Consider the following 20,534-nt stretch of genomic DNA (forward strand, 5'->3'; position numbering starts at 1 on the left):
TAAAAGACACATGGAATTTCTTTACATTTCTTTTATTTTAAAAACTCTGCTAATGAAACCAAGAAGTTATTTCTCCACATGCAGGTTTGGTATTTTCTTTTTCTAGACTTTTGCACCCCCTGCTGGAGAACAGGTTTATTATCCTTAGGTATGGTCATTTAATTTTCCAAAAATACTTTGACCAATTTCTCTATGTCTTTCCTTCTTGGTAACCTCTGAAAGGAAGGAAATTGAGTAAAGTCTCAACTAGAAAGACATATACAATTGAGTCCTCAGTGTGCATGTGCGCTTAGTTGCTCAGTCATGTCGGATTCTTTGCAATACCATGGGCTGTAGCCATCTGTACATGTAGGCTCCTCTGTCCACGGAGATTCTGGAAGCAAGAATTCTGGGGTGGGTTGCCATGCCCTCCTCCAGGGGATCTTCTCAAGCCAGTTCTCCTGCATTGCAGATGGTTTCTTCACCATCTGAGCTCCCAGGGAAGCTCAAATTTATAAGCCAAAAAGCTCATAAATTTATTAAGCTCAAAAGCTCCGATTTATGGCCAAATAACATACCATAGTTTCTAAGAAATGAGGCCCCACTCACCTTTGTTAAAGAGTCTACCACTCTGGCACATAGAAGAGCTCCAGGCAGGTCAAAGTAGTTATCATAAAAGTAGTATTTTCCTAAAAAGAACACAATTTTAAACTGGGATCAAATTAATGCCTCATTTATGTGATACGGAAAACTTGGCTAAAAGAGGCTATATTTTGGTTTAGTTACTTTAAGGGGCTTCTATTTCAATTCGGAACCACTCTACTACCCTGTCATCCATTGTCTTTTAAAGAAGGCTTCATTACAATGACTCTATTAATATAAGAAAGTTATAATAAAATATGATATGTATAAGTTAAGCATTTTATTAAAAACATTTTAATGCAAAATTAAAGACTATATCATAAAAATGAAATAGATTATGAAAAAGTCACAATTTGTATTATCAGTGTCACTGAATTTCAAAACCATCAACCTAACACTGGAATACCACGAAGTGCATTCACTAATCTGTGTTGGTTGATCCCGTGGAGTCTCACATTCAATCTTTATGCAACTTCAGACAAATTTCAGTGCAATGTAAGAACAGCCAGGGTGAGAAAAGGGACCAAAAAAAAATGTGTCCTCACATCACGCGAGGACACAGTGTGTGCTTATCTTAGAAAAACTTAAAACCAATACAATATTGTAAAGTAATTAACCTCCAATTAAAATAAACAAATTTATATTAAAAAAAAAAGAAAAACTTATAAGCACAGCACAGGCACTCTAGATCTTGGAGAGCAAAGGGTTTGATTTATCCTCCTTGGCCTGAGGCTAGAATTCAAGTTGAGCCCTTCCGTGGCACTGACAGCACTTTTGAATCTGCTGTCCCTGGGCAGAAGACACTTTGGAGGACCCACGTCACATCCCCTTGGTCCACGGCTGACCCCAGCCACAGCTGTGCTGAACACCACTGTCCTTCCTCAAGCCACACCTGCGTCATTCCCTCTCTCTGGAAGCCTCTAGGGCCCACGTGGCCAGCCTCAATGGTCAGGTCAGGAATCAGTGACTGTAGGCCCCAACTTCCTGTCCCTCGGGTTGACAATTCTGGGAAGTACTCTCTGCGCCTCTCCTCAGAAGGCCTGGTGGAATCCAGGGCGCTTCTCTGGTCTTTCCTTTCACGTCACACGCTCGCTGCTCTCTCGCTCCGGCAGACTGCAAGGAGGAGCAACCACTCCACTTTGAGCACAAACCTCACAGAGTCCTCTGTCCTGAGAACTCCTGGTACAAAGAGGAATCGAGCAGGATCAACAGGTGGAGCCGGATTTCAGTTTAATGTAAGGGAGTACTTTTCAAATTACAATTACTTTGTGCAGATTATTGTAACTGCCTGCCCCCTTCCTCCATTTGTAAGCTATGTATGAGGTCATGGAACATAGCGGCCTTGTGTCTTAGTGTCTACTACGCACAATTTCCAGGATATTGTAGGCACTCAATAAATGCTTGTTGAATGATCCAAAAATTGAATGGATTACAGTCAACCTTTGAACAACACAGGTGTGAACTGCACAAGTCCACTTTTACATGTATTTTTTTCAACACGTAAATAAATACAATAAATACTATAGCAGTTCACGATCTGTGACCCGCAGTAAGTTGAACCCACAGATGAAGAAACTGAGACAGGGAGGAACTCCAATTAGGGAGGCCTGACAATAAAGTTATACTCAAGATTTTCAACTTCTTGAGGTAAGTGTCCCTAATTCCTGAGTTGCTCAAGAGTTAGCTGTATGTTGGAAAGAAGAAGCGTCACGGTAAATTAAGAGAAAACTCTCTGTAAGGTCCAGATGTTTATCCCTTTAAATGTTACTTACTTAACACCCTCACATCTTCATGCCAAATTATCAAGAATATAAAAGAAATGAAGTCAAGTTCTGTTAATTCACAAACTGGTTGCATAGGTTTGCATGTCCTTTTCCTCTGTTAAGAATACTAGGGTTGTCATAGTCGTCTTTTTTTTTTTTTTACTCTTTCCCAGCTAAAATTGTTGGGGGAAACATTTCAGACTAGTTTTCATTCTTAAGAAAGGCTAGGATGTCTTTGTCAGTATGAGGAAAAGCAAGAATTTGGAGAAAAGGGAGAAGACGGCCCACATACATCTCTGCCCACCCTGCTATGCTGTCAGACCACATGACACGCCAGGGCTGCAGGGACCAGGACAGTGGACACAGATTCCCAAGGCTCACTACCCGCAGTGCATCTAATCTCCTGGTGTGTGATACCAGAGCGACCTGCCTCAACCAGCCAGCTGGGGTAAGTGGACCTGCCCAGTTCAAACCCATGTTGTTCACCCCTATTTACAACTGCCTACATCTGGACAGATGGCACAGTGGTACCGCCCGCCAATTTAACAGGCACAAGAGACGCAGGTTTGATCCCTAGGTCGGGAAGATGCCCTGCAGTAGGAAATGGCAACCCATTCCAGGAAATTCCATGGACAGAGGAGACTGGTGGGCCACAGCTCACAAGAGTCTAAAAGAGATGGACGTGAATAAGCATGCACGCTTGTACACATACATCTGGAGAGACTACAGGAGTCCTCCTTACCACCTGAATAAAAAGTAACTTCCTAGCATTTAACTTCCTAGCATTGTGAGCTGAGATGTGTGAAAGCATTCTACACCTAACCCCAAGGTGAAATCTGTTTTTCCTATCAACTTATTTTATTAAAATAATACATACTTCCTGACGTTTTCTTCTCACTATGAAAAAACAAACCACCTAAAGACGACAAATATGACAAACAAAAACACAATAGCAATAAGGAATAACTCCAACCATTTTCCAGTTACTGTATTTTCAAAAGGAAAATAGGTGTATTTCAAAACTGTAGTATGGGAGAAAATGACCAAAAAAACCTAGAACAAATAAAAAACTAACAATTAAGACTTTTAATGAGGTCTGTTTATAAGTGTTTTAATCATTCTTTATTAATTTATGCACACCTGTTGTCTATAAATAATTTTTGAAAAATCTTTTCATGTTTGCTCATGGTAAAACTCTTTAAGGAGAGTGGGGAAAAGTTGTGTAAAATCACTCGCAATAAAGGGGGGGAAACAATGGTAGAAGATATTAGAAATGGCAGTAAAGAAAAGAATTCTAGAAAACAGGAGAGGTGAGGAATATGAATGTGGGGAGAAGTGGGGAACGGAGAAATAAAAGGACTGTGCAGGTAATGAATTAATAAAAATACAGAATAAGTAAGGTATTATTCCTAAGTGCTAAGTCTTCGTTACTCCAGAACAAGTAAAAGGTGAATCAATAAAAACGTTAAATAAAACCGAACCAACTGCCAAAGAAAAACCAGACACACGTGGGAAATAATACATCCAATTTCTATGAAACCTCAGCTGCTGTCTTGTGCATCCTGCCCAGCAGGGGGCAAGGACAGTCTGTTCTGTGTCTTGATGCCACAGGTTCAGGGTGCAAAACAACAGGCGAGGGAATGGCGGTGCTGCCCCCACAACCGTACCTGACCGGAAGGCCATTCCCGTGTCCGGCATGAAGTGCTTCCACTCCTTCCTGCCAAACTCCTCCGCCAGCGCCTCTGGAGACAGCATCTTTGTGCCGTGGCTGGCCCTGGTTTGAAGAGATGAGGCACATGGTTCATCAGTGGTTCCCTTGAACACTCCTTCCTCCAGCCTTGCTATTATTAACTTATTAATTCACTCCAATACTACTAAAGGGTTTTTTAAGAAAAAAAGTTTCCAACTGGATGACTTCCCCATTTAGGATTCTGTAAGGATTTCTCTCTTTTTTTATTATGTTATTTCTTAAATTTTATTTTTAAAATTTTTATTGGAGTATAGTTGTTTTACAATGCTGTACTGCAAAGTGAATCAGCCATACATAAACATATATCCCCTCTTTTTTGAAAGGCATTTCTCTGGACAGCTCTTTTTCTCCCTCCATTTCACCCCTCAGCCAGCAAGTGATCAGGAGAAGCACATTCTGAGGTCAACAGTGTGATAGGTGCCCCAGACCAATCTATAAACTACAACTTCTCTGGGAGAAATAGGACAAGCCTTGCCTAAGAAGTTGTCCATTAACCATGCAGATAAGACTTGTCTAATGGAACAAAGAGGAAACAACTGCAGGGACTAGGTAGGAAGCTGGCCTATGGGGAGGAGAGAGTGCAACAGTCAGAGCAAGAGCTGAGGCCTGCAGGAGGAGAGATGTGCCTGGTACCCAGGGCTGCACAAGCACAGGGACTATGAAGATGAAGACGGGGTAGTAATATGCCACTGAAGGACATAACAGAGCTAAAAACACAATGGGAAACAGCAAGACCAACGTGGCAAAACCTGGAACAGAAAGACAAGAAAGTAGCTATTTTTGTGCTCAAAATACTGCTTTTACATCGGTTGGGCCTGGTTAAGGGAATCTTACCCTATTGAAAAACAGTTAATATTTCATGTAGTTTATTATGAGAAATTACAATGCTAAGGAGTATCATTCTTCTTTTCTTGGAGTTAGACTGTGGTAGCAAAGCAAAATGAAGAAAATGGAAATGAAATAAGAAAGGCAAATGGAAGAAAATCACAATTAGGATCCTTTTTATAGAGAGGTTAACATTTATATAATTAAAGCTATATTAAAGGGGAGGAATCTTGAGCAGGAAATACAAAAAGGTATCTACTATGTCGTTGGAAAGCAAGCATCAAGGATATAAGCTTATAAACTCAGGAGGAGCTGGCCAGTTAGCCAAACTTGAATACAGATGGTCAGACCTTGGGGAAATGATGTTGGGAATGGGGACAGACAGACAGACAGACAGACAGAACAAAGAAAGAAGCAAAGTTGCAGAATGATTTCTATTCTTTTAACCATGACTGAAGATAGCTAAGTACACTGTAAGAATCTGAAAGGGACATTAAAGGTCACGGTCAAAGCTGCATTGTGTGTATGTATGTATATATGTGTGTGCATATATACATTTATGTTTATTTATACATACAAATGAATACATACACTCATATCTCTAGCTGCCTGAGGAAAAAAGATGAAATGAATTACAAAATTATCAGAAGTGGAACGACATCTGCTCCAGCTAGCTCCACCTTAGGGGGGAGTCTGGGTAGAGGGTGAGCCTGTACTGTACAAAAGGAATGAGGCACCCAAAGGGATGAGCATCCTCTTCTTGGATTCCAACTGAGTCAGCATAAATAATAAATCACACAACTGCACAGCCCTGTTAACTTGCCTGCACTGTCAGTTTTGAAAGGAAAATAGACGCTTACCCCATGGTACCTTTTGTAAAACACAGAGCAGTGATGCCAGCTGTTTTCCACTGCTTGTTCCGCGCTGTGCCAAGTTGCTTCAGTTGTGTGCAACTCTTTGCGACCTTATGGACTGTAGCCTGTCAGACTCCTCTGTCCATGCTTGCCCTACTCTTATTAACACTCAAAGTGTTGGACTCACCTTCCCTGGTGGCTCAGATGGCAAAGAATCTGCCTGTGATGCAGGAGACCCGGGTTCAACCCCTGGGTCAGGAAGATCCCCTAAAGAAGGGAATGGCAACCCACTCCAGTATTCTTGCCTGGAGAATTCCATGGACAGAGGAGCCTGGCGGGCAATAGTTCATGGGGTTGCAAAGAGTCAGACATGACTCAGGAACCAACACTAACTAACTAAGGAGAGGGAAGGAAAGGGAGTCAGCCCTAAGCTCGGGAGGGGGAGACACTGATGAAGGCTGGAGGAATCTAGAAACACTTCCAGAAGCGGAGATAAAACATGAGTCCTGCACGACAGGGGCAAATCTGGACAAGTGGAAGAAAGAGAGGTGTGCCTAGACCACCAATTCTACCCCATGTCCATTCTTTCCTTCTTCCTTAATAAAGAGAGCTTCTATTTTACTCCAGGTTAATGTGATAAAATTCCCAGGCTCTTTTGCAGTAGAGGCAGTCAAAAAGCAAGTTAACATTCTACTGTATTTCCTGTGCAAATACTTCTGATAAGCTAAATGTAAAGAATTAGACTTTTCAATCTAATGCTCCCAGATTCATATTTAAATGGCTCAAACGATTCCTACAAAGACCTGCAGGCACACAATCTCTCATCTGATTGACTAAAGTAATAATCTTGTTTAATCCATACCTTAACAGTCTAATCCTACATGGTAATAAAAGAGTAAAGTTTCAACACCACAACTAAATTCTATTACCTGAGCACGGTGCCGTTATCTGCAAGTTTAATGAAGTTCCCATCTTCCAGATCCAGTGCCAAGCCCTTGCAACTGAAACAGAAAAGTCTGATTACCAATCCGTTCACATACTTATTAATACTTAACTCAAGAAATAATAAGTTATATTTTCAAAAAGTCCTAATACTAAAAAAAGACTCTCCCACCCAGGTGAATAACATGTTAATTAAACAAGTAAGCTCTTGAATTCTAAAATTCAAGAATTCTGAAATTAAATATCCTCAGAGCGAGTACATGAGGAAAGCTGCTATGTGGGCAAACCAAGGACAGCATACGTAGTGTCTAAACTCTTTGAGCTGAGGAAAAAAAAAAAAAAAACTCAGAACAAAAAATGAGCACCATTGTATGCCTCTGCTAAAATGTACAAATGTTTTTCATTAAATAAAACACACACAAACACACATTCATATTTTACAAGTTAAGATCTTGGCCAGAATCTTTTCTGTACTCTTTAGACTGCCTCAATTTAGGTCAGACTATGAGAACTAGCCCTCTGGGCTAGGCATATTATTGAAAATCACTAAAAGAAAGTCAAACACTAAGTTTTAAGTTCTTCACTGTAAAAGACTTATGGGATTTGGGAGGAAAAGTGGGTTCAGAGTCATTATTATGAGTAATAAAAACAAGACGGCATAATGGCCACCAAATACCAACAGAATGAAAAAAGGACAGGGTACTTTACAAGCATTACTTACTTTGGTCCACAGTAACATTTCCATAGGAATTTCATATGGCAAAATGTTTCTGCTTCTTCCTTTTCAGAAAGGGATAAATCAAAAAGGACTAACCAAACACTCGAAGAATGCAAAATAGATGAACACTGTTGCTCTAGAATTATTTCCGGATGTATTTTTCATGTGTTTCAGGACAACTGTTAATTTTTAACTGAACAATTTAAAGTGGTTTAATAGGACTTTTGTTTGTTTTTATTGGTTAAATGAGGAAGAGAGACAAAGGAAACCTTGGGAAGCTGAGACTCCTAAGCCAGGAAGGGAGTAAGCTGTCAAGAGTCTCTGTTATAGGAATATCTACCCAAATTACACAAAAACAGATGTCCTGATTCAGACATTTATTAAGAACATGGGAATTTCCAGGTGACATGATGGTAAAGACTCCGCCTGCCAACGCAGGAGACACCAGAGATACGGGTTGGATCCCTAGGTTGGGAAGATCTCTTGGAGCAGGAAATGGCAACCTGCTCCAGTATTCTTGCCTGGAAAATTCCAGAACAGAGAAGCTTGACAGGCTATCATCCACAGGGTTGAAAGGAGGTGAACACAATTGAGTGCACACACTCGCACACACACACACACATTCAAAACACCTCTTCACACAGTTCTGTATAGGAAGGGCAGTAAAATAATTTTTTAATAAAAGATGTACATTTTAGAGACAGTTCTTAATCTCTGAAACTCTTAATAATGATAGACTTAACCCATGCAAAAATACCCAAATTAGTCACATTCGCTCTTAATTTTCATACTTAACTAAGCAAGTCTAAAAATAGAAAGGACTTTAATTCATCAAATATAAAACTTTTAGAACGGCTCAACTTCACATTTCACTTTCTGTCTCCATGGAAGAGGAAGCATTAAAATTTTATCCACAAGAATTAAAAACCAGAGGGAATGTACAGACCTTTAAAAAAAAGCTGCTTACCAGAAATCCCAATCCTCTGGGGTTACCGTGAGCAATCCCTTGTCATACCCTTTCTCCTTGACCAGGAACTGAGCAAAGCTATTATAAATGAGCTGTTCACAGAAAGGAAAAGAGATTAAATGTAAATTTCACCATTCCTTCTTAACTGCACAGGCCTGAAGACCTAATGGAATCAGCCAGGAGACAGGTGGGAAAGAATCTGTATTATCTGTTAATTGTGAAGCTTCCCAGGAATTTATGCATCCCTGTGAGCCCCAGGTAGCTGCTGTCTTTTTTACATTATCAGTGTACAGTTATACAACCAAGGACAATTATTAATCTTACTCCTGAAGCCTAACGGGTTGGAGATCATTAAGACTTGACAAAGCTTTGTAAACTGATTTAACACTTCACCAGATGATAAACATACTGACCACTCTACATCCACCCTCTGTCCCTCCTTTCCAGAAGGCCCCATGGCAGCTGACAACGCTACTTCATATACTTGAGCCCCACACAGTGGAGGCCACCCCACTGGCCCAGACCTTGGCACAACCTAAACCTAAATCAGTGTGCACTTACAGAAAACCCCTGTCAAGGAGACCTAACACACACCAATCACAATCCGCCGTGTCAGCTTTAGCTCGCTTACCGCTCCCTAGAGAACAGGGCCCTCCATCCCGATCAGGAAATTTCCAACCTCCTAGCCAATCAGACTCTGTTTTTGCGTTGCCTGATCTAACACTATAAAACACGGTCATGCCCAAAATCTCTGGGGAAGAGTGCTCCACTGCACTCCCCCAATCCATGAAACGTTTTCTCTAAATGAAGGGACATCAAATTCATTACTACTTTTACTTTTGTCTTCCTTGTGGCTCAGCTGGTAAAGAATCCACCTGCAATGTGAGAGACCTAGGTTCGATCCCTGGGTTGGGAAGATCCCCTGGAGAAGGGAAAGGCGACCCACTCCAGTATCCTGGCCTGGAGAATTCCACGGACGGTATAGTCCATGGGGTCGCAAAGAATTGGGCACAATTTCTTTCTTTCTTCTATAGGGGAATCTTGAAGAGAAATACACATGAGGACCAGGCAGGTAATCTACAGGAGGGATCACGGCGCCTTCATCAGACACAGGGACTCTCTCTTTTTATCCACTGTAAGAAAAGCAGAGGGGAAAGAAAAAAACAAAAGACAAACCTCTGGAAGCAAGCATAAAAGTAAATGCTCTGCTAACTGTCGACAGATTTCATTCTCAACAACAAAATTCCAGGTTTTTTGAGACCAAACAGCGTCCAAGAGGACAGAGTATCCTGACCCTTCTTCTGCAGGTTTCAACAGCACTGGAAAGGCACAGAGAGGAAGTGGGAATAGATACAGCTGGAAGAGTGGAAGGCCTCCCTGCGGGAGTGATGTTCACACTGACACCAGCAGGACAGAGCAGTTAGCTGGGTGAATCCAGGGGGGAGAGGGCCACACAGTCCAGGGGACACACAGCTCAAGCTGGGGATTGGGGTCACGAGTGTCAGGAGAAGAGTACAGAGAAAGCAAAGGCTCCTTGTCAAATAGAGCTGTTTCCTGTCATAAAGCTAATGAAAATGGCTATACATGTACCCCACACAATGTGACCCTGATCCAGGTCAGTTGTTCAGAGTTACATTAAGTCAACACTATGTACAAACAGTCCTCAACCCTGGGGGTGAGTCAGAACCACAGGTGATAGTTCTTAAAACCACCCAGAAATTCCAAGCCTCCAGGACAGGGTGGGGCCCCTACCAAATTCCTGAAACTCTGAGACGATTAAAAATCACTGACTTCTATGTTATATGAATTTTCACTCATATGAATTATCACTCATAAAATGTACTGAGTCACTCGAAGGTACAAAGTACTATGGACAATTAAAAAAAAAGTACATATCATGATCCTGCCTGCAAGAAACCAGTGCCCCGGGATTAACAGATGTAAATCCCATGTGTAATGTAAATCCTCAGATGCTTAGAGCAGCACATGGCATACAAGTAAATTCAATTTAGGTATTGCTATTATCTTCAGTCATGTGCTGGTTAAAAAAAAAAAAGAAAAGCCCTGACTCATAGCCTTTGTTCATTTTCATGGTACAGATATCCGCTACCATGGCACGTTTCAAGCTACCAATGGTTACTGCATACCATTAGACTTGCCTCTGGTCAAGGTAAGTATTTTCAGCCTTGGACAACTGGAATTTCTCACCCTTTGGCAATATTGATCAAGACACGGATATGGGATTCTAATAAGGTCAGATTCCTTCCCAAGGCAAAGAGCCCTTTCCAATAGGGCTGCCTATGGCGGCGCCCACAGCTGTATTTGGAGGAGAAGGTTCTATAATAGGAGAGAATGGGGTCAATGTGTAAGGAGAAGCAGAGAACAGCAGTGCTGAGAAACACAGGGAAGGCTGTGTCTTTGAAAGCCCTCTTCCAGTCCTAAGCCCTTGGCCCTTGAAGCTTTCCCTTAAATTAACGTTGACTCACCCCAGAAGCCCTCATGGCATAGGGCCTCCACCACCCACCCCTTCCTCTCCCGGCCTTAGCTGCTAACTTACTTTCCCAACAGTCTCACCTGACTGACGAGCATGCAGAATCCCCAGCGGTTGCAAACTGGTGCCCTGCAGGTGGCAGGCAGACCACAAATTATATCTGGTTCCCACTGAAGGATGCCAGATAAAATATGAAACTCCTAGGTCAACTGGATTTTCGGCTAAACAGCAAATACTGTTTTAATATAAGCATATCCCATGAGACAGCTGGAACACACACACACTAAAAATGTTTTTGTTCTTTGAAACTCAAATTGAACTGGATGTCCTGTATTTTTCTTCGCTGTATCTGGCAATCCCATAATTCTGCTGTGTTCTGAAAATGAGCTGGCACTGAAAAAAATTGACAGACTTCTCACACAAGCTTCGATTTCTAACTTGTCTTGAGAGAATTAGATCTGGCAAGACTGAGCCTCTACGCCCCACGACAAATGCTGGCAGATGAGCACGGCTGTGTATGTGCGTCCTCCTGGCTGCCAGAGACCCCCACATTCCCCGTCGCACATTCAGGTTAACTGCCTGGCCCCGAACTCTCCTGAGTCTGCAACTCCAGGACAACACCTGTGTCATCATTTCTAGGATGTTTTTCCTGAGCCCCTGTTGAGGTGATGCACCCAGTTTCACATTTGCATAACGCTCTGCACTTATTAAACGGCTTCCCAGGTGGCGCTAGTGGTAAAGAACCCACCTGCCACTGCAGGAGACACAGAGACTCTGGTTCAATCCCTGGGCTGGGAAGATCCTCTGGAGGGAGGGCATGGCAATCCACTCCAGTATTTTTGCCTGGAGAATCCCAAGGACAGAGGAGCCTGGTGGGCTACGGTCCATAGGGTCACAAAGAATCGGACATGCCTGAGGCGACTTAGCACACAGCACACTGTCCTTAACTAAATATGCCCATGAGGCCCTCAGAGACCCACCACGCAAACACCACTGCCATTCCCCACCTTCTGCCTGATACCCAGCAGATCCAGGTGCTGTTTCTCATCTCTTGGTCCTTGCCCTGGCCATATTTCCTCTGCCTCAAATGTTCCTCTTTGCCTTCTCACCTGCCAATTATCACTCCTGTGCTGGGACCCAGCTTAAGCATCACTCACTCCAAGGTCTCCCTTTGGGGCTTTGCAGCACACAGAAAGCCTGTAGTAGGCGGCAGAAACCTGCCGGCCAGCCCACCATGCTGGGTGATCCTGGACAAGCTACTTATCCTTTCTGTGACTGTGTCCACATCTCTAAAGGAGGTTAATAACATCTACCTCATACGGCTGTTTTAAGGATCAAACCAGTCTGTATCAGCAGAATGCTTATTAGAATAGTGACTGTGAGTGCCATATTCAGTTACTGAAATAACTTATTTATTCAATCGTTTCATAATTATTTACTGAACTCCGCATGTGCAGAGTCAGCTTGGCACATGGAACACACAATAAAGTCACAGATACTGAAGTCAAAGGGTCATGGCTCTAGGATCTAGGGGAAGGTTCTAACAAGTAAATAGGAAAAATTCAAGGCAGTGTGTAAGTGCTATGAGAAATTAATGCTTTATGGAAAACTGGAGGTAGGATTAGGATAAGAAGGTAAACTTTAGGGGGCCCAGGCTACTTAACTTGAGACCTGCCAGATGACGGGTCAGTGTGATGAAGAAAGGAGGGCCCCAAGCAGAGGTAACAGCCAAGCATCAGCAAGGGCCAGGTAAGCTGCCGTCAGCACAGGGGACCAAAGCTCACCTTCCAACATCCTTACCCATTACAAGGCCACCTGAAGCCCTGTGTGTTATCTCTGTACTCCTAACTCTATTATGGTGCTCAGCACACAGAAAGATTTCTGAACCAAACAGAAAGAAAAAGCACCAGATTACTGTTTTCAACCTTTAAATATCACTTATATTTGAAGCTTGTAGTAAAGAACTCTTGCTTTTGGGAAATCTTGGATTCTGAAATTGTATGCTCACACATGCACAAAATTGACTTTTAACAATATTTCCTTCAAAAGAAGGTGACTAGAGAGGAAGTGCAAGAAAATGTTAATCAGGGGGGAAGATTTGAAAGGCAAAATAAGGAAAATATGAATCAAAGACCTAGACGAAGTAGTGGCCAGAGAATCGAGGAGAAAAGTCTCCTTAACTCTCAACATGAGGAAGGAAACATCTGTACTGTGGGAAAGCAGGAACACACATTAGGAACAGTTTTTTTAAAGCATCTGTACATAGAAAACAGGAGTAATTCACAAACCTGTTTTGACCTTTGACCGGTACCCAAACTGCGAACTGGGGCACTGAACCTCATCTTATTGAGGAGCTGCCCTGGCTGATGTCTGCACCAGCTACTTGGCGCTCTATCCTAAGTGGTCAGGTTGGACAATGATTCCAGTAGTAACTACAAAACCCACCACCTATGTCAGAAACAGCTCTCAGCATTATATATCCATTACCTTTTTAATCCTTGCAACAACCTTTCCAGGTAAATCGAATTATTAGCCCAGTTTTACAGTTGAGGAAACTAAAACTAGACACAGGTTAAGTAACTTGCCCAAGGTCACAGCGCTAGTAACAGGAGTAGTGCCTTAAGCTAGGCAGTCTGGCTGCAAAATCCTGGCTTTGACGACCATAGCCAGTTTTTTTTTTTCTGTTTTGGATACTTAGATCTTTGACTTACCAAAAAAAAAAAAAATGTTTATTTCTCAAAATCAGTTTCCATGTGAAACTAAAGGAATGGGGGAGGGAGAACAATTCACTTAAGGGTACATATATGGAATGATACACACTCCACTTCCTACTCCTTCCCTAAGTGCAGGAAGGGCTGTTGTCAGGATTAAAACTTGCGTGGAGCATGGAATAGATGAGCAATACTTGGTTCTTTCTCTTGGTAAAAGGCAAAATTAGGGCTAAGATCTTAATGACTTTCCAGTTAGTCTTCTTTCCAAAACACCACACTATTTTACCCAGACGGCAGCATTTAAAAACTGACAGGTGGTCGCATGGAAGTGCAAAAGGAAAAAAAAATGCAGCCAAGGACGAGGACAAAAGTCGCTAACCAGGTGGCTGTATCAGCGCTCTGCTGGGAGCCAGAATGATTTGCTGAGACGTTCCAAGACTGGGGATCTGCAAAGGACACCCCCAGTTTCCCCGGCCCCGCCCTTCCTCTGCCCCAGGAACCGCTTTCCCAACCCAATCTTGCACAGCTTGTCTTTCCTTCCCTTTTCTCCCCTACCCATCTCTCAAACTAGGCTATGGGCTGGGCCAAAGAAGCCGGTACACAGAGCAAAGGCGGAGACGCAGTGGGCGGGGGGCAGGTACGCACGCTTCCTTCCGCCCCGCCTTGCGGCGGGAGGCCGAGTTGTGCGCAAAGGCGCAGCGGCTGCAGGGCCCCGGCGACGCCCGCTGCCGCCTAAGCCGGGGGGAAACTCGAGCCCGCGCCACCATGGAGGCTGCACGCCGGGCGCCCCGGCAGCCCGCGCCACTCACCCGGGCGCTCTCGGGCAGGTTGTAGCAACACAGAGTGTGGTCCAGGTCGAAGCCGACCACGTCGCAGGCGGCCAGGGAGAAGTGCTGAGCCATAGTTGCGCGCGGAGCTCCAGCGACTGCGTGGACGCCGGAAGGTGGCGAAGAGCACGCGGGCAGGACGCTGCGGGACTCCCCGGCGGGACGCGGCGGAGCGGGGCGGGGCTCCAGACGCCGCACGGCGGCCCCGCGCGCTTCCCGCGCCCGCGAGCCCCGCCCCCGACCACGCTTCTCTCCGCCCCTGGCCGCCGGCCTTCTAGGCGCCCGGCCTTCGGGTGACACCCCCAGACCGGCTCCTGTCGCATTGTCACCACTCTGATCGCTGCCCCTAAGTCCGAAGGCGGGATATGGCCAGGAGCGGAGCCACTGCTGCAGGGACTGGGGGCGTCGCTAAGTCCCTGTTGGTGCATAGTTTTTGCCACAAAATTAACTCGGGCTCCGCAGCGTTATCAAAACACCAGGGAAACCGCGAGACTACCAAGTTACACCTGACTCTACTCTTGTCTGCGAAATCATATAGGATTTTGGAGAAAATGTTATCCACTAATACCCCTCTGCCCCAGGTAGCCTATAATTTGGAAGTTTGGTTTTTTTTTTTTTCCGCGAGATCTCTAACCATGGATTGAATCAAAAATTTTACATCCCTTAGTAAATTCCTATTTCTAAGTAAAATGGGAGACTTCAACATTTCACCCCCTGGAGCTTATTAGAAAATAAATTTGTTAGAAATCGTGAAGGACCATTTTTGCAAAGTGATGATGATTAAGGAAACCAATACTCGTTGTTATTTGATTATCTTACTTTTATTATAGTGAAGAATTTTTCCCATGAAAGGACTTTAGAAACTTCCTAAAACATGCTGCAGAAAAGAAAACTTTATGAAAAGAAGTTTTAAAATTTATACAACACACAGCGATTTGAATGACAATGTTCTCAATTTTCTCAAGGACTGTGTATAGCGAGTATCATTTTAGATGCACAGAAGAAAAGTTAATTCATTATGTACAGTGGATGCTCAAGGCATTTAATTCTGAGAACTCCTGGATATGAAGGGCTAGGACTCTGAGGTTTTTTAAGTTGTTTATAAGAGAAAATACAAATCTTGACATTAAAAAGAGAATATAAATGTATTATCTTTGTACTGCTTCTGTTTTAAACTTAAAAGAAGACTTTGCCCAAAGGGAAAAAAATCAATAGTCATGACATAATGAAAATATAATAGATTGAGAATTATACTTAACCCTTACAAATACTAATCCTTATGAGGCTAATAGACCAATTAATTTAGTACAATAAATAGTTCAATCTGGTAGGACACTTATTGTACCCAGTGGACCCGTTTGAATAAATTAATAACTTGTTCCATTATGACTTGTGAAAGCCCCAAACAAATCTGTCTGGACTAGGAACAGGAAGGAATCCTCAAGAAAATTGAGCTATTCACTGGTTAAAGCCCAATAGCCATGTATCTGTTAATATCTGTGAATCAAAAAAGAAAAAGCTGTATTATTTCATCACTTGAGCCTGTTTCTTTTTCGTGAATCTGTTGGCCATAGAATTGACCTTAGCATTCTTTCTTGGCCCCTGCAGTAGAGTGTGTCCCAAGGTCACACTATAGGTAGACTACACATTGAAGACCACAAGTCTCCTTGAGGGATATTTTGTTTTATTGTGGGACTGGGCACTTCAGGGACTTCTCTTAGTAATGTAAGTGTACACATGCACGCATTGCTAGAAGGAAGAGTATGAAAGAATTGGTTTTTTATGGCGTAAGTGGTCATGATCCTGGACTGGAGTTGGCCCTAAGCCCTGGACATGCTTATCAGTGGTCATATCTACTTGCTGAGAAACAACTCTTACATGTCTTATATTCCTCAAGGCCTTGTCTACAATGTTTACATTTTGTAGGAGGGTTTAGAAAATAACCTGACCCCATCATCCTGAATGAGCTGTCGCTCATCATGACTTTCCATTCACCTTTCTTGCCCATTATGTTAAACCTCAGTCTAACTTCTGTAAGAACATGTGAGATGGTCTCCCTCTTTTCCTTCACTCCCTACATAACCTTGAACTTAAATACTGACATTTACTTCATTTCATAGGCTTATTTTCAAAGGCAGATATTTTCTTTCTTTGTATACATTAAACTTTTATCAAATATAGTGGCACGCACACCTCTTCTGTTGTCAACCAGAAGTTCAGTGTTCTACTCAGACTCCAATTAATTTCTGTTTCTTTGAATGATATGTTAAATATGTCAGTATTTGGGACTGAATTATGTCCCCTCAAAGTTCATATGTTGAAGCCCTAAGCCCCAATGTGACTACATTTGGATATAGAGATTTAAGGAGATAAGTATGGTTAAATAAGGTCATAAGAGTGGGGACCTAATTCAATATGGCTTGTGTGGTTATAGGAAGAGGAAATACACAAGGGATGCACATACATAGAGGAAAGGCCACTTGAGCACACAGGGAGAATGTTCAACCTGCTAGCAAGAGGAGAGATTTCACCAGAAACCAGCCCTACCTGCACCTTGATCTTGGACTTTCAGCTGCCAGAACCATGAGAAAATAATTTCCTGTTATTTGAGCCACTCAGTCTGTGGCCTTCTGTTAAGGCAGTCTCAGCAGACTGACTTATAGATGTTGTTTTGTCAAATGAGCAAATAACGTTAATATGTATTGTCTGAAAGATCTTTGGGGAAAGTGTTAGTTGCTCAGTCGTGTCCAACTCTTTGCAACTGTGGACTGTAGCCTGCCAGGATCCTCTGTCCATGGAATTCTCCAGACAAGAATATTTCCAGTATTCTTGGGAAGGGTTACCATTCCCTTCTCCAGGGGATCTCCATGACCAGGATTGAACCTGGGTCTCCTCCATTGCAGGCAGATTCTTTTACATGGGAGCCACTGGAAAGTGAAAGCCGCTCAGTCATGTCTGACTCTTTGCCACCCCATGGACTACTGGAGTGGGTAGCCGTTCCCTTCTCCAGGAGATCTTCCCAACCCAGGGATGGAACTCAGGTCTCCCACATAGCAGGCTGACTCTTTACCAGCTGAGCTACCAGGGAAGACTTAAATGATGTGAAATTTGTTTAAATTATTTGTTAGCTTAAAAAATTTTGATACTTTTATTTGTATTTAATGTCAATACCATGCTGTGGAGTTTTAGGTTTTTTTTATTTAGTGTTCCATGTACAAATATATATGCATTTTTCTTATAATTAAGAAGTTATAAAATAATTTTGAAATGCTCAGAAATAAGTTATGATTTTTATTGATCATTTTCTAGGTTTGAATATTATCACTATAACTGACCTATATTTTTATAATGAAAATACTATAATTTAGGAAACTTAACCTTAGGTATGCCTTAATTTGTTACTACCTAGGTAGTAACTTTGTGATCAGCTAGCTTAAATTTTAGACTCTAAAATAGCACATTAAGTGATATTTTTTCGATTTATAATACTGTATTTTAACATATAAATTGTAAATATTCACCAGGCTTATTAAGAGGGGGAGGAGGGAAATAGTCTGTTTAATTTTTCATTAGTTTAAAATGTGCTTTTCTAAATATTCCAAAATAAACATTATAATGTTCAACCTTTTATGTAATCTAAGCCAATCTACACATCTTCTCTGGATCATATAATTTGTTTAAAGGGGAATAATTAAGATTATTTAGTACTTTAAAATGTACAAATGCCTAAAAATTAATCTCTCTAAGTCATTTAGCGAAATAGAGCCAAAAGCTGATTTATAATACTGGGCTGTGGCCTTAAGATGGCAGCAGTTCTGCATTAGGAATATTTTTCATTTGATTTGATTTCTTTAATCTTCACATTTAAATACAATATTTTCTACTCTCCATTTCTCCTCTTGCCACAAGAAGAGAGGCCTACTTAGAAATTTTACTGTAAGTTTTTTTGTGTGTGTATTTATTTTTGATGGTGTAGGGGAGAATGTGATAGAATGAAGTCCTTTGGTAAGAAACTGCTTAGATGTGTGTGAATTAAAAAAACAAAATGTTTACAATGTGAAATGAGTGCCTCTTGGAGAGAAAACGAAAATACTAACTAGCAAAATTGTGACTCAAACAGATCTCAAACGATGTAGCAGTGGATTGAAATTTAATTAGGACAAATGTTAAGTTTGGGGTTAGGGTTAAGTAATCAACTTTATCAGTCTGTTATGGAGCATCTTGACTGATCAGATGTTAAGTCAGAAGTAAAATGTGGATAAACTCAAGGTGAACTCAGCTAGCTCTGATTTGAATTCAGTTTCTCTTTAATTGACTGTCACTTCACAATGCTTCCCTTTGCCTTGGCTGTCTGAGGTATGAAGGTTCTAAATTGCAGAAGGTCTACCATGTGGTCAAGGAGTCTGGGAAGAGGCTTTAGGTCCTTGGTTGCTGGCATCTATGCAACTGCTTTTCCTCAGCTAGACCGTCCCTGTCAGTCTTTGGTTGCCTCTGGCCATATTGGCCACACTGGCCCCACCATCAGCATCCATCCCTGCTGCATAAATCCTGAAACACCTCTAGTTACAGAGTCATCAGGAAAATGGATAGTTTGACCCCAACCATGAAATCATCCCTCACTCTACCAACCTCTGCTCCTCTCTTGAGCAGTTCAAGGAAACCTTCACAGGAGACTTTCAGCTTTGGAGCCACAGAAAATCAAGGTACATGTTATGGCGAGGGAAGGCCGGGGGGCTGCCTCCGACCCTCTTTCTACCTAGCTGTGACCTCACCCACTGGTCCTATTCTAGTGATGGCCCTGTCTTGTCATTGGACATTCTGCAAAGCTTTTGAAAAGAGAACTAGGATTCAAGTCTCTCTGCTTTTGGATCCTCAAGCTCATGTGGAAGGTTCTTTTGTTTCCCACACAGGGGATTTAACCTTGTAATGGGATAGAATGTAGGGTCCCTTTCTCAGAGACCCACACAAGTGACTCACTCTGATGCTCTCCATTCTGTTTCCCTCAGGACTCACATTGTCAGATAAGATACAGAATGTCTTTCAAGTACAGAGGTGAGTAAAAGTTTTGAGTCTTCAAGGGCATCCAAATATGAACATATCTCAGAAACCCCTTACAAAGAGTGATCCGGTCAATATGGAGGCAAGACTCAGGCATGAATCCAGAGCTTCTTTGTCTCCAGACATCTTAACCAGGATGTTTATTTTCATGATTTAAATGACTGAATGCATCTTACCTGTGTATTTTCATCTTTGACTATTTATCCCTGTCTAATCATGCATTTTTTATGATGTACAAAGTGTTTCATTAAATGGATAACAATACCTTTCATAATTTAATATTGTTTCTTTATTTTGCCACAGTTTCTTTATCTGTAGAATCAGATATTTGAAATTAAAAAAAATACTGGTATCTATTTACTATTTTAACAATGACATTCAAAATTGATTATTTTATTGCTTGTCCATCCTTCTCTACCATTGTTTTTTTTCATAAATGCCTCTTAACAAAAATATTCACACCAACCCTTTTATTCTTTCTTTTTTTTTAAACTATGAAAGCATGATAACACATTTATAGTAGACTTGGAAAGTACAGAATAAAGTTACATATAGTCCTGCTATTATTACAATTATTTTTTAAGTAGAAAAATGAAGATTTTTAGTTAAAGTTTCAATATCAAATCTCAAAAATTAATAGAATGAATATACAGAAAAGCATAAGGATATAATAGACCTGAAAAGCACCATGAACTAAACTAATTCAATGTAATTAAGGTTTATACAATTTTCAAACAGGAGGATGCAAATTCTATTCAAGTTCCCATAGACTATAAACTCAGAGAAACTGGAACATATCCAGGGACATAAAACAAGGTATAAAAATTTCACGGTCTAAAGGTTTTGAAATCATGCAGCATCTGCTTTCTTATCATCCACACTAACCCATTTGAAAAGCAATGTGCAAATGTCAAAAGAGTCTTAGAGATGGTTTATATGTGTTAACATCTTTAACCCTCTTCACTTTCTGCCATAAGGGTGGTGTCATTTGCATATCTGAGGTTATT

At 41.7% G+C, this 20,534-nt stretch overlaps 1 protein-coding gene across 2 annotated transcripts in view; it reads right to left on the reverse strand.

Moving 5' to 3' along the window:
* Positions 1-14,909, reverse strand: part of NT5DC1 (5'-nucleotidase domain containing 1) — a 116,851-nt gene extending 101,942 nt beyond the window's left edge. Inside the window, exons 1-5 of one of the 2 annotated variants that reach the window (XM_069599162.1) lie at positions 14,452-14,909; positions 8,441-8,532; positions 6,743-6,814; positions 4,052-4,158; positions 589-668 (exon numbers count right to left, since the gene is read on the reverse strand). In XM_069599162.1, the coding sequence (XP_069455263.1) occupies positions 589-668; positions 4,052-4,158; positions 6,743-6,814; positions 8,441-8,532; positions 14,452-14,544 (444 nt within the window). In that variant the 5' untranslated portion in view covers positions 14,545-14,909. The remainder of the gene's footprint in view (positions 1-588; positions 669-4,051; positions 4,159-6,742; positions 6,815-8,440; positions 8,533-14,451) is intronic. The other variant, XM_070292501.1, reaches the window with a different exon arrangement.
* Positions 14,910-20,534: the final 5,625 nt, after the last annotated feature.

Source organism: Ovis canadensis, chromosome 8 (assembly GCF_042477335.2).
Source record: "Ovis canadensis isolate MfBH-ARS-UI-01 breed Bighorn chromosome 8, ARS-UI_OviCan_v2, whole genome shotgun sequence".
Taxonomy (NCBI): Eukaryota; Metazoa; Chordata; class Mammalia; order Artiodactyla; family Bovidae; genus Ovis; species Ovis canadensis.